General features: G+C 48.2%; 7 protein-coding genes across 7 annotated transcripts, besides 6 other annotated features; 2 read left to right on the top strand and 5 right to left on the bottom strand.

Annotated features, from left to right (window-relative positions):
* Window positions 1-6: 6 nt before the first annotated feature.
* On the bottom strand, window positions 7-1,412 carry EKO05_0007722 (uncharacterized protein; the record flags this gene model as incomplete). The annotated part of the gene is made up of 2 exons (XM_038941034.1): window positions 7-420; window positions 468-1,412. 2 exons carry the CDS (start codon window positions 1,410-1,412, stop codon window positions 7-9), a joined length of 1,359 nt encoding a protein of 452 aa, XP_038797137.1.
* Window positions 1,413-2,336: 924 nt separating this feature from the next.
* Window positions 2,337-4,010, bottom strand: EKO05_0007721 (uncharacterized protein; the record flags this gene model as incomplete). Its single annotated transcript, XM_038946373.1, has 1 exon — window positions 2,337-4,010. The coding sequence occupies one exon, from the start codon at window positions 4,008-4,010 to the stop codon at window positions 2,337-2,339; it is 1,674 nt and encodes a 557-aa protein (XP_038797138.1).
* A 674-nt stretch (window positions 4,011-4,684) lies between these two features.
* On the top strand, window positions 4,685-6,307 carry EKO05_0007720 (uncharacterized protein; the record flags this gene model as incomplete). The annotated part of the gene is made up of 2 exons (XM_038940967.1): window positions 4,685-5,164; window positions 5,216-6,307. 2 exons carry the CDS (start codon window positions 4,685-4,687, stop codon window positions 6,305-6,307), a joined length of 1,572 nt encoding a protein of 523 aa, XP_038797139.1.
* Window positions 6,308-6,430: 123 nt separating this feature from the next.
* Window positions 6,431-7,198, bottom strand: EKO05_0007719 (uncharacterized protein; the record flags this gene model as incomplete). Its single annotated transcript, XM_038946374.2, has 1 exon — window positions 6,431-7,198. The coding sequence occupies one exon, from the start codon at window positions 7,196-7,198 to the stop codon at window positions 6,431-6,433; it is 768 nt and encodes a 255-aa protein (XP_038797140.2).
* A 381-nt stretch (window positions 7,199-7,579) lies between these two features.
* Window positions 7,580-8,614, bottom strand: EKO05_0007718 (Glutathionyl-hydroquinone reductase; the record flags this gene model as incomplete). The annotated part of the gene is made up of 1 exon (XM_038946375.1): window positions 7,580-8,614. The coding sequence occupies one exon, from the start codon at window positions 8,612-8,614 to the stop codon at window positions 7,580-7,582; it is 1,035 nt and encodes a 344-aa protein (XP_038797141.1).
* A 605-nt stretch (window positions 8,615-9,219) lies between these two features.
* On the bottom strand, window positions 9,220-10,017 carry EKO05_0007717 (uncharacterized protein; the record flags this gene model as incomplete). The annotated part of the gene is made up of 1 exon (XM_038946376.2): window positions 9,220-10,017. The coding sequence occupies one exon, from the start codon at window positions 10,015-10,017 to the stop codon at window positions 9,220-9,222; it is 798 nt and encodes a 265-aa protein (XP_038797142.2).
* Window positions 10,018-11,022: 1,005 nt separating this feature from the next.
* Window positions 11,023-12,799: a mobile genetic element.
* Window positions 12,795-13,227: a dispersed repeat.
* Window positions 13,222-13,568: a mobile genetic element.
* Window positions 13,252-13,281: a tandem repeat.
* Window positions 13,537-13,581: a mobile genetic element.
* Window positions 13,582-13,652: 71 nt separating this feature from the next.
* Window positions 13,653-13,678: a tandem repeat.
* A 2-nt stretch (window positions 13,679-13,680) lies between these two features.
* Window positions 13,681-14,605, top strand: EKO05_0007716 (uncharacterized protein; the record flags this gene model as incomplete). Its single annotated transcript, XM_038941087.2, has 2 exons — window positions 13,681-14,289; window positions 14,339-14,605. The coding sequence occupies 2 exons, from the start codon at window positions 13,681-13,683 to the stop codon at window positions 14,603-14,605; spliced, it is 876 nt and encodes a 291-aa protein (XP_038797143.2).
* Between the last annotated feature and the right edge of the window lie 92 nt (window positions 14,606-14,697).

Raw genomic sequence — 14,697 nt, 5'->3', positions numbered from 1 at the left:
CAACCCCTACAAAGCAATAGCGGCAACGAGAGCATCCATCGCACTCGAGTGCGTACTCGCATTCGCTGGATTGATAAATGGCCCTGCCCAGTTGATGCTCAATACATGTCCTTGACTTTCATCTCTGTTGTTCATCCAAACACTATTTGCATTCGCTCGAATAGAATCAGCGAACGTATCGTCCGGCGTCGCTTCGTGCAGAAGCTGCAGATTGCGCATAAAGATGCCTTTAAACTGGCTCCCGTCACCGCCGCATCCCGGCTCGCAGCCATCATGAATCACGCCGTTGTCGTCTGAGAGTTTGACAAGAGCAGCTTTTGCAATTCTGGAGGCGAGGGGAAGGTACGTATCGTTTGGCGAAGCCTTGTTGAGCTCGACTAGGCCACCGAGAATTACGCCTTGGTTGTAGGACCATGTCGTCTGGACGTGTTAGCATGTGTAAATAAGACATTCTGGGCCGTACTTACATAACCGTTGTTCTTGCATCCCTCAGTCAGCCCATCGTTGATGGTTCCTTGCTCATTGATCATCCCACTATTCAGGAACCAATTTAGTGTCAACTCTGCCCACTCGACATATGTATCCCTGTTCTCCGCTCGATTCGCCAGATGCGCAGCCGTTGAGAGGAACAGTTCGTTTGCAATGGCGTTCATATAATCCTTCTTCCAGCTCCAGAAGATACCACCATTTCCGCATCGCGTTGGCCAAGCTTTTGTGACTTGGCCGAAAATGCCTTCTGCGAGCTGAAGATATTGGATGTTCTGAGTAACGTCGTATGCACCAATCCAGGCGAGTGCCCACCAAAGATCGTCGTCGTAGAAGCCGTCGAGCCAGTCTTCGGGGTTTGGAGCCGTGGCAAGAGCGACTTGTGTAGCTGCGTCCTTTGATTCTGAGGCAAAACTAGGCAGGCTCTGGATGTCGATGTACTGCCCATCTTCAGCATCCCAACCGGTTGGAAACGTGGTGTGTGGCTCGCTGGTATCTGGGTTCAGGTTCTTCGAGTATCCGGATTCTGTACCCGTTTCGTTGAGAAGCAATGTGAAGGTACCATTGCCTGGATCGACGTCTCGTCTTCGCTTCGCTTCGCTTTCAACGCCGGGTTGAGGATTTTTCGCAGGCGCTTGTAGTAGTGTGTTGGCGAACACTCTTGTTGCAAGGTTCTGCAGTTGTGCATTTTTAGGGTCACTCTTTGCCAGATTCGCGATGATAGTCATGACATTCGCTGAGTTCCACCACCCTGCTGTATCCCAGAGTCCCGTACCGGCATTATACCAGATCTGTAGTGTTGAAAGTGCGAACTCGGCGCGTTTTGTGGGATCGGTAACTGAGTCGTACACGCTTTGTGCGCATGTTATAGATATGAAAGGTACACCCAGAAGCAGCGATTGTAAGAAGGTGGATGGATACATCATGTGACGATCGACAATAGATTAATATGAGTATTAAGGATATTGAACAACTCCACGCAACTGAAAAGCGAATGTGAGGAGAGGAGTTTCCTTGGTGCGTCCTTATCAACGAGACAGAAGCGCGACATCTTGTAGCGCGTCGTTGCTTCTGCTCCATAATTGCAAGACCTCAGGCAGTACCTGCCCAGTATCCGCTCATTTAATCATAAACAGTCGAAACAAACAAGCAGTGTCGAATAACAGGTTGAGAAAAGGAAGTGGAGATAATATGTCAGGCAGACCTTAGTGCTATTTTTGTGATGATCTGTTCTGCGACGTGGTGTCGTTTCACATCTGAGAAGTTCTGTTTCTCCATTGGACCCTGATGAAAAGGGGAGAATTATGTCTACCCTTTTCGGCATCCAATGATATGCATTCGCGACCGCAAAGGCTAGCACGAGCCTCAAAAGAGCGATGTGCATTGAGGCTGAGGCTGTCGGAGCGGCAGCGTTGGTCAAGGCTCACAAGTACCTGCATCTGCGAAGCGCTATAGAAGTCCGTGCTTCAATAGTACACCGTAGTTATCTGTACTTGTTGGTCAAGCATGTAACATTCCACAGAATTGCGCCTGGATGAAGTGTGAGAAGGCTTTTTTTCAACACGATAATCTGGCAGCATTGTATGTTGTACATTGCCATCACCCAGTACTCTCGCCCACAGAGCCTCTGAACTTCTGTGCAGATATCAAATAGTTGGGCGCGACCCTTGTACACCGACACTGCATGCTCATGGAATCGCCTTGAACACTGACGACTGGCGTGTCTCAAATACTTGCGCCCTCAGGATAAGGAGCTTGCCCTGATCACTGGCTTGAAGAGGTGGCCGTGAAGACTCGTCTAGCAGAGACATCATGATGATTCAGCGAGCCAGTCAGAATGGCCAAGTCCCTTAAGCAATCAATATATCGGTGCCCAATTCCTTCACCTCGTCGACCCAACAATTGTCGGAGCCAGAATCTGCTCTGTCCTTGCAAAGCCATATGGTTTCCAATACTCTTTTCACCGTGTGTAGGTAACCCCAGTACATCTCACTGTATAGTATGTCCAACGTATTCATGATCCACTCGCGTTGTGCAGGATCTTCTGATTCTGCGCCAGCCAGAAACAACGGCCAGCATATACACTTGAACACCGCGTCACCGGGCTTGAGGTGTGAGATGTGGTGGACTACATCGTTGGCAAGAGTAGTCAGGTTGACAAGGGCCGAATCACTCGCAGGATCGAGAAGAGGGTGAGTGCAGGGAAGCACACGAGCGAGGTAGATACACACTGCGGAGCGATGGGCAGAGGCGATACGAACGCGTTGTTTGAGGTCCTCATAAGGAGAAGCAGGTTCGAAGTCGCACGACCAAGCGATAGGGTCGAAATCGAGAGCTCGCTGCAACAGGACGCCGACCTGCTCCTGAATGTTCTCTCTGAGATTCCCAGAAGCACCATCGCGGGAGTCTGGCAACTCGAAGGACTCGAGCATAATGCGAAGGAGAGGTCCTGGACATGACAGGTAATTGTTGGTTTCTGCATAACGTAGGATGGGCTCCAGGTCAATGGTGTCCGGCACGAATTTCGACATCGTTGAAAAAGACAACGTGGAGCCCAAAACGTAGAACACCAAAAGGTCCGACAAAATCGTCAGACGTAATCTGCTCATTGGACGCTGCAGGTAGAGTGGTTCGCCCAGAAGCTTGATCAAAGATAGCGCACCGTCCATGTGCACTTTCCATTTGTCTTTGCCGGATTCCACGAGAGTGTAATTGACAAAGAGGAGAATGGTTACTAGGATCACATCAATATTCGAAGGAGTGACAGAGGCCACATTCTGAGCCAGCAGCGTGAGCGCTTTAGTCTTTGCAGTCAGTGCATCCCTGTATGAAGACTGCAGCGGACCCCCAAACCGGCTCACTGCTTGGTAGTATGCAACAAGACAAGAGCTTTGCTGAGCCTGGTATGCTGACTGGCCCATTGGGTTGCGTGAGATGTTGAAGACATGGAAGGCAGAATTGGCGACGATGATGTGGAGCAGTAATGGGTACGCGGATGTCGCGGGTATGAGATCGCGAATTGGGTTCTGCCCCGGCATATCGTAGACGACCATATCCTCACATAACTGTGTCGCGAAATGGTACAGATAGTAGCGCGAATGACGGTCTAAGTCGTTGACCAGGGGATCGACTAAGGGTCTGTGGAGGACCATCGCAGATCCGTCCTCGGCTTCTGCACCAAGAGCGGGCCCATCTTGAGCTTCTTCGGTTGTCGTTCCGGCCGCGGGCTCCAGCAACGTTGGTTGTGCTGAGGCAACAACAAGATCTGACTCCCACGTGATGGTAGGTGCATCGTGAGGCTTGGCTTCCTCTTTCGTCGACAATCGCTCTTCATATGACTTCCCCATCATCTTCCCCCGACTCGCGACCCCGCGATTCCACACAAAGAGCTTTCCATAACCCAGGCATTCAGTACCAGACGAGAGACATTTGTGGCAGACCGGCGAAGAGCGGTCGCACTTCCAGCGACGTCTGCGACAGTTGTGGCAGGCTTTCGTGGGTAGATTGAGCAATGTCGAGCTCATTGGACAAGCGCCATGCAGGATATGTCGAGAACTGACCGTAAAGGACTATGGATTCTCAAGGGAATTGCAGATGAGCTAGGGTTATTGACGGTAATCGTTGAACGCCCAGGCTAAGGTCTCCAGAGTTCACGTTGGCCGCCGAGTCCGCCATGAAAAGGCTCGTGGACGGATCGTTTTGTACGGCGGGCCGAATCGGCCAATGTCGCGGTTCTCGCGCCACTCACCAGTCAAAGCGACGTATGCGCTGACAAAGACGACTTCTGCGCGTTTGGCGTTGGCTTTCGCTCTCGACGACGGTTCGCCACACTAGGCTCAAACGAGAAGCCAAGACTCATCTCTTGCATGCCCTGGTTTACTTCGTCACCACCATGTTTTCGGACGTCACGGACGCGATTGAACTGTAGTAGCTTCTTCTGGTGGATTCTTAGCATAATGTTGTGCTTTTTACAATCCAGTTATAATGCGGTCGTCACGGAGGCCGACTGCCTCACTATAGAAGGAAATGCTATGATCGAAATTATCATCTTCGATTCTTAAACTGGCTATACAAACAAGCATCGGCCATCACATCCCAAGTGCGACTACTACGTAAACAGCCTTGCGCCTTTCACAGGTGCCCCGCCTTCAGCTTCCTCTTACCAGCCCCTTGCTGTACCCTCGTTCAACTGAGCGTTATGACCAGTTCCAAAGAGGCTGAGTTTGGCTTGCCTTCAGAGTCGCGAGGCGGAGCATATAGTGCGTCTGAGATTGAACGGCTGGGACGCGAACGACCAGCCATCTTCAAGTCGATATGGGTTGAAATCGGTTTCTGTTTTGCCCTTCTTGGGTCGATGTTTGTTGCAGAGTACTTGATCTCTGGTTTCAACATCCTTCTTCCGTCATTGACGGTTGCACTCAACATTCCAAAACAGGCAGAGACGTGGCCTGCCAGCGTCTTCTCGTTGGTCACCGGCGCCTTCCTTCTACCTGCCGGTCGACTGGCTGATATGTATGGCGGATACCTCGTCTTCGTCAGTGGTCTTGTATGGCTTCTGGTGTGGACTATCGTGGCTGGGGCCAGCCAGAACTACATCATGCTCATATTTTGTCGAGCTCTCCAAGGCTTTGGACCCGCAGCGTTCCTGCCATCTGGTATCATGCTTCTGGGTAGTATTGTAAGCCCATACACCTTACTCGAAGGGGACACATGAACTAACATATAACAGTATCGTCCAGGGCCGCGAAAAAACCTTGTCTTCAGCCTCTACGGCGCTTTTGCCCCTGTCGGCTTCTTCACTGGCATTTTTTTCGCTGGCGTCTCTGCCCAATTTACGACATGGCGGTGGTTCTTCTTTATTGGTGCCATCATCCTCGCCATCGTTGGAGTGGTGTCATACCTTTGTATCCCGAATAGACCTGAGGATAAGCACGGAAAGGGTGTTAAGATGGATTGGTGGGGATTGGCCACCGTGGTTCCAGGTCTTGTCCTGGTCATTTACGCTCTGACAGATGGTAGCCATGCACCACAAGGCTGGGCCACGCCTTATATCCCAGCCACATTCATTCTCGGCTGGATATTCCTCGGCGCTTTTGTCTACATCGAGGGCTGGGTGGCCGAGCAACCACTTCTCCCTGGCGACATGTTCCACGTCAAGGGCATGAGATGGCTCGCAACAGCCCTCTTCTTTCAGTACGGTACATTCGGTATCTTCTTGTTTTACGCTTCTTTCTACATCGAGGAAGTTGTTGGCGCCAAACCGCTTCTGACTGCCGCCTGGTTCACACCCATGTGTGTTGGCGGCTTGGTCCTTGTTACTGTCGGTGGTCTCGTCCTACATCTTCTTCCTGGCCGCATACTCCTCCTTATCAGCGGCACTGCCTATATTCTTTCTACTCTTCTCTTCGCCATTCTACCGGTCAAGTTCAATTACTGGGCATATTGCTTTCCTGCTATGATCTGTGCCACGCTTGGTATCGACATCACATACAACGTCAGCAACATCTTCATTACAACGTCCATGCCGAAGAATCGACAAGGGCTAGCTGGTGCCTTCATGAATAGTCTGCTATTTCTCGGCATTGCGGTCTTCTTAAGTTTTGCAGATCTGGCTGTCAGCGAAACGGAAGACAGAGGCCCACAGGAGAGCTACAAGATTGCCTTCTGGCTCGCAACAGCGCTGTCCAGCGCAGGTCTGATCCTTATGTTCTTGGGTGTAAAGATTGGCAAGGCCTCGAGCGACTTGACTATAGAAGAGAGACAGGAGCTAGAGAACGAGTTGACAAGGAGAAACACAAACACAAACACGAGCAGCGCATGATTGCTCTAGATAGCATAGTTTGTCCTTTCTGTATCATGTCATTTTCTTGACACTCATGCTAGATCAATAGACAGCTAAGAAAACACAACGCAAACGCAAACAAAAACTTCATCAAGTCCCATCCTACTCAACAGCCCCTTGCATCGCAGCAAGTGTTCTATGCTTATGACTGTCTCTGAGATTTCCCTTATACCCGATGAACGCCCTTGGTAGACTCTGCCTGGCGTTGATGTTATCCTGTATCAGGCGGTTGCGAACTGTTTGCGAACTGCCATCACCCAGGATCTTGCGCCTTCGACACTCGGCGACGAGCTCGCCGTACTTAAACCCAGAGTAGTCGAGGGCACCAGGACTGTGTTTGAGGGGTTCGGATTTGATCTCTTGCCTCCTTGTTTGTGTCTTCGGTGGTATGGTAGCCGAACCTGGCTCCGATGCTGGCGCTGGTGCCGATGATTCTGGTAATGAGGTTTTGTGTGGTGAGGCTTCAGGTTTCTCGAGCTGCATTTGGCTGACGCTTGCATCTGTCAACTCCGAGCTCTCGTCATCACTTTCGTTATGACCGATCGTCACAGCCACTAAGTCAATGCAATGCTCTTCGACAGCTGGCTGCTCAGTCCCGGCGGTGGGCTTCGGTGCAGTAGCGTTAGCCCATTCGTCGATTCTTCCAGCTTTGAAGTCCTCAAGGAACTGCTCCATCTCCTTGTCTCGTTTCGCCCGATGGCGCTCTGCTGTGACGAGACTGGTCATTTCCGGTTGCTCACTTGTATGATCAGGGTGTGATGCAAGGTAATGAGACGAGTACGTAGGATTCGAGGAAGGTCTCAAGAGTTCAACAGCCATGTCATCGCCGATCATGCCCCGGGAGCAAAGGTCTGCAACATGCGCAGCCATGGCAGTGGTATTTTTATGTGCTTGCATGTCACCATAGCCAGATCGAAGTTCTGCGTTCTTGATAGTAGACTTGGGAAGCGAGGATGGAATCCTCCGGGGCGCCATGCTACAGTAGGATTGAGGTTGTTATGTTGAGAACCCCAAGCTTATGGGCAAATTTATACAGAGAGATCCTTTTGTGCTCACGCTACAGATCTGATCGGAGGAGAGATGCATTTTAAAAGTCCTAATGCCGGACCGAGATGATCAGTGAAACGTTGTAGTTGCTTTGTGTTAAAGTCTGATCCCCACAATCCTTCACAGGCCTGTGTGGCATAAAGCGTCTTATTGCACAGTCGGTGCAAAGTCTTTGTTCGGGTATACGCTGTGTTTGCGATGAGTTCAGGCTGACCTTTTCTCGAGCTTGCGTGGCTTCTTTCTCGTCTCAACTGGCTTGACAGACTGCTCGTTGCCATTGTTCAAATCAGCCTGCAATTTGCGAGGCTTCTTACGACCTTCTTCGCCTGTTTGTACAGCAGCGTCCTTATAGTTTGACTGAATCTCTTGTGAATGCTCTTGTGGGGAGTTTGTATCCTTCTCCACCCCAAACGGTTCTCTGCTTCCTCCGTCGCTTTCCGTATCTGAAACATTCCCCTTTGAATTGCTCCTCTTCACCTGATTGTCTTCGGACTTTTCCTTCGGAGACTGCGCTTGCCTAGACTCCTCCACTTCACCCTTCTCTTTGTCGCAGTCTTTTGTGTTATCTGATTTTCTCGTTTCTTCCTTTCTTCCCGCTGAAGGCAGCGATGGCATCGCTGACTTTGCGGTCTCCATCGCTTCTTTTTGATCGTCGCTGGCACCCTCACTTGTCCAACTCTCCAGCTCATCTTTCCCAGGCGTTTCCTGCTCGTTGATCTGGCCGATCATCTTCTCAAGTTGCTTCTTCTGACTCTCAGTGGCCTTCCAACCCGGCAGGTTGTTCGTGATTTTTTGAATGCCTTTGCCAGCGCCCTTTCCCAGATCCCAGAACGGACCGTGAAGCGCACCTGTAGCGGCTCCGATTCCAGCGCCAAGCCCTCCCAAAGCAGTGGAGGACACACCGCCAACCAACGTTCCTGTGATGGCACCCAACGATGCGCCAGGAGCGATTCCGAGTCCTGCACCGACTGCCATGCCCTGGAATGTGCCTGACCGTAGATACTTTGCTGTTTTGCCTAAGGACTTTGATTGAATTTGCTGCTCGAGAGCTTGTTCCATCAGCTTTTGGCGTTCGTCGGGGTCACCCGCAGCAGCGGCTGCCTCCATCAATTCGGTTGCCTTCTTCTGCGCTTCAGTTGCTTGCTTCGCAACTTTGGAAGACTCCTTTCGCGCATCTTCTTCAGAAACGCCATTTGTGTTAGGCTCCTTAGGCTTCGGTTCATTCTTTTCGGTTGCCATAATCTGTGAGTTTACTCAACGCTTCATCGTGTTGTCTTTTCTTTTGTAAGCAAGAATACCTCGCTCGACACATACGTCATTGTTCCAAATCTGCACTAGCTCGCGAAGTGCCTACTTGATTCAATGGGACCAACACACAATTGAATATCTGGACCAACTGAAAGGACTAGCCGAGTTGTCCCAAACCTACACTGAACAGCGAGCTAGCTATCGTGCATCCCGAAGATCCTCTGCTGAGCTGACCGACCAGACGCGCGGTAATGACCAGAACCGGGAGGGAGAACAGTGAAGGCGGACCGGGCTCAATTGCAAGTGACCAAGACTAAGGACATTGTGGTTGGCTTTGAACTTGTGACGGAGCAGAGCTTTTATCATATTTCCAATCTGTTTTGACGATTGTGAATCTTGCGAAGTACGTGAATGCACGAAAACGAAAGGCTCAGTGGGTGTAAAAGTATTCGATCGCATGACCCTGCGGACAGGTTAAACGTGGAGCCTACAAGCTGTTTAAGATGCACTCTGAAGCGCTTTGACACCAACCTTCGAGTTGAGATTGTTGGGTTCTCGCAATCGAGAGCTCACATTGTAGCGGCATCCATGGGCTCTCATTCCAGGAAGTCACCGCCAGTGCTTGCAAGTATCTCGTCGTAGTATCCTTGGAAAGCAAGCCACCCCTTTTCGGGTGTGCCCACCTGCTTGTAGCTCTGTGCCGCCTCCTCGTCAGGAATGGCTTTTGGCTTATGCCCGCTACCAGCGGCTGCAGCATCGATGAGCAATTGCGCCTGGCATGTTTTGTCCAGACTCATGAACCAGAACGCCGCCTCATCAACGCTCTGGCCTACAGTCAATATGCCATGGTTCTGCAGAATCGCTGCTTTGCCATCTGCTAGAGCGTCTGCGATCCTGTCACCTTCGTCCCCTTCCAAGACCACGCCCCCAAACTGTTCGTAAACACCGTGAGACCTATAGAATCTCAAGCTGTCTTGAGTGTACATATCCAGTTCTCGTCCAAACGCACTCCAGGCCTTGCCGTACACGCTATGTGCATGACAGGCTGCATGCACATCTGGTCGACGTCTGTGCACTGCGCTGTGAATAGCAAACGCAGCAGCGTTGATAGGCTGATCGCCCTCTACCACTTGTCCTTGTTCGTTGACTAAGATCAAGTCCGAAACTTTGATCTGAGAGAAATGTGTTGACAATGGATTCAGCCAGAAGTGGTCTTCCAATATAGGATCGCGAACTGAAATGTGACCGGCGACACCCTCGTCGAATCCACGCTTTGCGAAGATACGGTATGCTGCGGCAAGATGCTGCTTTCGATATACACGCTCTTCTTCTAGGGAAGAGAAAGTCGGGTATTTCCGAATTTTAAGGCGGGTGCCTGAGGTAGTCAGTCCCATGGCGGTGACTGACTGGTTGTCGACGTGGTCATTATGGTTCACGGTCTGGCCTGGTGCTACCGAGGCATGGCGATGCTTCGTTGAGGTAGTCAGGGCGCGAATCGGGCGTTGTCGAATACCTGAATGAAGTTTTGTATTCGCAGTACTGGTACGACAGACCAAACGTAGGATTGGGCGTGCTGGGAGCATTGTAGGTGTAGAGTGTGTGAAGCAACGAGTGCCTCCAGAGATGAGCATGACAGCTCAAAGCTTCCCCGCTTCAATGAATGAACCGGAGATAACACCCATGCAGTATAGCCGCGGCTGGTCTCCAGACCACATCTTGCACTGAAGAGGTTCTTCTATTCGACGCTCCTCTTGCTTGTTTATGTTATATGACACGGAGTGATGTGGCATTGATGGCTGCTGTTTGGATACTGGATAGTCCCCACGCCCCACCTGGGCAGCCTCCTAACCCTGTTCAGATGTCCGCGTGTAATACGCGTGGTCGTACAGTTCGTCGCCTAGGACTGGAGTCTCGACCGAGAGTGTTTCTGCTGTGGTCTGAGAGGCGAGCCGAGTGGGATTTAGAAGAGTCTGACATGTGTAGGCTGCCTCCTCTTCTTTGCCTTAACGTGTTTCCTCGCATCACGCCTTTACTCCCTTATTTCCTCTTGCCTTCTAGCAGTAGCTTTTTCAGCTCGTTTGATCTTTCGCGTGGCGCTGAAGGATAAACAATCAGGTGAGGGTATTGCAATACTAAATAATGTGGCTTGTGCATCACAGTCACAATAGCGGCAGCTCCCATGGACGTGGAGGCGCGAACAATGCAACATCCCACATCTTCAGAAGCAATCCAGGCCACTTTGTATAGCCATATCGCGCCTCTCGTAGGATCTACACCTCAAGTTGCACTTACAAGAGGAACAATCAACATAACTAATGACAACCACCACGATAAGGCGGATATCAACGGCGCCGGTACACGTTCCGAATTCGGCAGAGGCAGATGGCGAAATCGAGACCTACCGTGTCCGTGCGCGCAACAACCAGAGTCGCGCAACAACCAAAAACCACCTTAACGCTCAAAATTAGATAAGGCTATAGAGCCACCCACAACAGCTATTATTTTGTAATTTTGTAGTATAGTACTAATTAATTACTTACAAAAAAGATGTACTATTTAAATTTAGCTAGTAACTTAACGTTGTGGCTACGTGATATGGTTTTAAGTAGGGAAGCTAGAGATAGCAATAGGGGACTACAACTACTAACATTATCCCTAGGACTACGTTTTTAATGCTTTTTTAGCTAGGTTGCTTATAAAGCTTTTTTCTTACTCTTTTAAGGTAATTATATAGCTTTTGCAGTATTAAGCTCTTGTTATTAATGCTGCTTTTTAGCCTCCTGTTTAGCCTTCTAATTTACTGTATTAGCCTTCTCCTTCTTACGTACTACCTTAGCTGCCTTATACGCTACACACCTTTCCTCCTTCTTCTTCTTCTTAACCAGCTTCTTAGCAGCTGCTACTTCCTTACTAGTAGCTTTTCTAAGCCTCTCCTCCTTCTCCTTACGTTTTCTAACTTACTTACAGAAGCGTGCTTTATTAACCTTTCTAGGTAACTAGAACACTGCACTACTATAGTACTCCTGCTGTTACTGCAAGTCTAAGGTTTTACTCTTCTTTTTATGCTTCTTCTACGTCTTTAGAGTCTTTTTAAGGCTATCTATCTTATACTAGAGGAGTAAGGTTTTAACTAAGATATAGTAGATTAATTATCTTATCTTTTTAATATTACTTTTACTCTAGTTTTTAACTACATGCTGCAACAATATCTCTATTTTAAGCTAATCCTTGTTACTATAAACAGATAATAAGAACCTTTCTAAATCTAAGCTCTCTAGTGTTTTAATAAAGTAGTAGAGGATAACGTTAGGATTAAGTAGATAGATACCTGTTACCTTAAAGGACTTAAGTATTAGCTTTTTAGTAAAGCTACACATCTACACTAGCTAGAATAGGTAGAAGAAGTCTACTCTAGTAATAAGTGTATTATTTTAAGCCTTATAGATATATGTTATAACTACTTTTAAGTATACTATTAATAGAGGCTTAAACAGCACTATATTAAGTAGCTAGAGCGTTTAGGTTAAGTAAGGGGGAAGAACAGCTAGAAGGATCTTATAGTTATTATAGTACTTAATAAAGTCTATTGTTACGTAGGATCTGTAGCTATCTAGTATTAAAAGCCTCTACTTTCTTTATACTTTCTTCTTAGTATAGCAATTAAATACCTACTTAAGCTAGGTAAGGCCTATATCCCTATTTGTCTACCCTAAGAAAGATAATATAACTATTATAGAGTGTTTTCCTAGCTTAATTTTAGCTACCTAGTCTAATTTAATGCTAGTGTTAGCTAACTTATAGATAATGCCTAGTAGTAGTACTGTTCTATTACTACACACACACGCTATAAGCGTCTACTAAGCTTAGTTACTATCCTAGATAGATGCTTTAATCTCTCCCTTTATCTACATATACTTACTAAATATATATTTTATTCTACCTATAATACTAATTATAAAGCCCTTCTTATCTATATTATATATGTAGTAACCCTTAATAGAGTATTTAGAGATTTTATGCTATAGTAGGTTAAAGTAGAGCATATATTTATTATAGGAATTAGTATTATAACATAGTTAATCTATCCTAGTAGAGTAACATAAGATAAGATAGATAGAGTACTTGTTAATAAAGCAGGTAACCTAGCTCTTACTAACTAGATTTTAAGCCACTAACGTACTCCACGGGTGAGTCGGCCACACAGGCGAGTCGGCCACTTGAAACCTCACCAAAATTGCCCAAAATCACAACTCTTTATCTCAACAACCACGCTATAGAATTATCTGAAATGCTTAGCACAGGGCTGCACCTATACAAATAAAAGGATTTAAAAGTCTTAGGGTGCTAGAATCTATAATACAGAAGTTATTAAGAGATTGCTGCTTTACAGGGGTGTTCGCAGGCTATCTCTATAATTATTAAAGCTATAAAGCTGAAATTTGGATATGTGCTTACTAATACCTATGCTATACTATCCTGAGAATTTTAGAAGATTTTTAAGCGTAATTGTTGAGATAAAGAGTTGTGATTTTAGGCAATTTTGGTGAGGTTTCAAGTGGCCTACTCGCCTGTGTGGCCGACTCACCCGTGGAGTACGTTAGCAACGCAAAATTCTAGATTATCTCTCTAGTAGGTAGTAAGTAATAAGTACTAAGTAACTCTATATACTTTATAAGCTCTATCTCCTATTATAGCGTTAAATGTTGCTAGTTAATGTCCTTAGTCTCCTAGGAGTCCTAAACATGCTTATGTCTCTAAGCTAGAGTTACACAGTTAACGCTAAACCTAGTAGCAAAATACTAATACACAAGTTTTTTACCTAGTTTTAGCGCATTAATTGCTGTAAGCGCTTTGTTAATAGCTGCTATAGTTGTTAAGTTATAACGCGTTAAAGTATGGTGTAGTTGTGATGATTCGGTCGTTGCGCGACTCCGGTTGTTGCGCGCACGGACACGGTAGGTGTTCCTCCAAGACACAAACTCACACATCACCAATCGACCATCAAATCAACCTAGCACAACCAATCATAACAGCACAGTACAGCACAGCACAGCATCATGGCGCAGACCCTCCACATAGCCGTCTTCAACACCGACATCCCCGTCCCCAACGTCTCCACAGAACGCGCCTCCAGCTACGGGCAAATCTTCCACGAACTACTCACAGCAGCCGCAAAGCACAGTTCACCGGACACCACAATTCAGTCTACAGAGTACGACTCACGAAAGGGAGAGTATCCAGCGTCGCTCGACGATGTGGATTTGATTCTCATCACCGGCTCCATCAACTCGGCCTACGACGACATTCCCTGGGTGCACCGACTCGAGCAGTACATCATCGATGCGTACCGGGACTCACCGTGGGTGAAGTGGTTGGGCAGCTGTTTTGGACATCAGTTGATATGCCAGGCGCTGCTCAAGCAGTACGGTGTACGCGTCGATGCGGATGAGCGGGGGTGGGAGCTGGGCGTCAAGACAATGACCATGGACTCGAAATTCAGGAACGACTTCGCAAAGTGCCCAACGAGTGCTGGAGGGCGGGGGATGCAGGTGCCGGAGAAGCTGAGGTTGCAGTTTGTGCACGGCGATTTCGTCGTGGTTCCTGATCTCGAGAAGCTGCCGCGTTCGTGGTCGGTTATTGGCAGTACTCCGTGGTGTGCTAACCAGGTATATTCTCCATATAGAAGCGTTTCATCGTGCGCTGACTGCTTCCAAGGGGATGTATCAGACTGGGAGAATCCTCACGTTCCAGGGGCACTTTGAATTTGACAGATTCGTGAATAGCGAGACCATTAAAACGTTCTTTGCGACAAAGACCCCAGAGTGGTTGGAGGAGAGCCTAAAGGCGGCGAATGCGGATGACGACGCGGGAACGGCAGCGGAGATGGTGCTGCAATTTATGATGCAGGAAACGCCGACTGAGCACGGCAAGACATATGACACGATTGGTGGGCTGGCAACGCCTCCTGAAGAAGAAGTATGAAGCTCTCGATATTGTCTAGACGCGATAACACATCATAGATATGGACGCACGATTTGATCTTCGAGACAGCCGGAATGCAGTTCTTACTACAA

Source organism: Ascochyta rabiei, chromosome 13 (assembly GCF_004011695.2).
Source record: "Ascochyta rabiei chromosome 13, complete sequence".
Classification (NCBI taxonomy): Eukaryota; Fungi; Ascomycota; class Dothideomycetes; order Pleosporales; family Didymellaceae; genus Ascochyta; species Ascochyta rabiei.
Note: the sequence above shows the minus strand (reverse complement) of the source record. Positions and strands in the feature narration are given on the sequence as shown.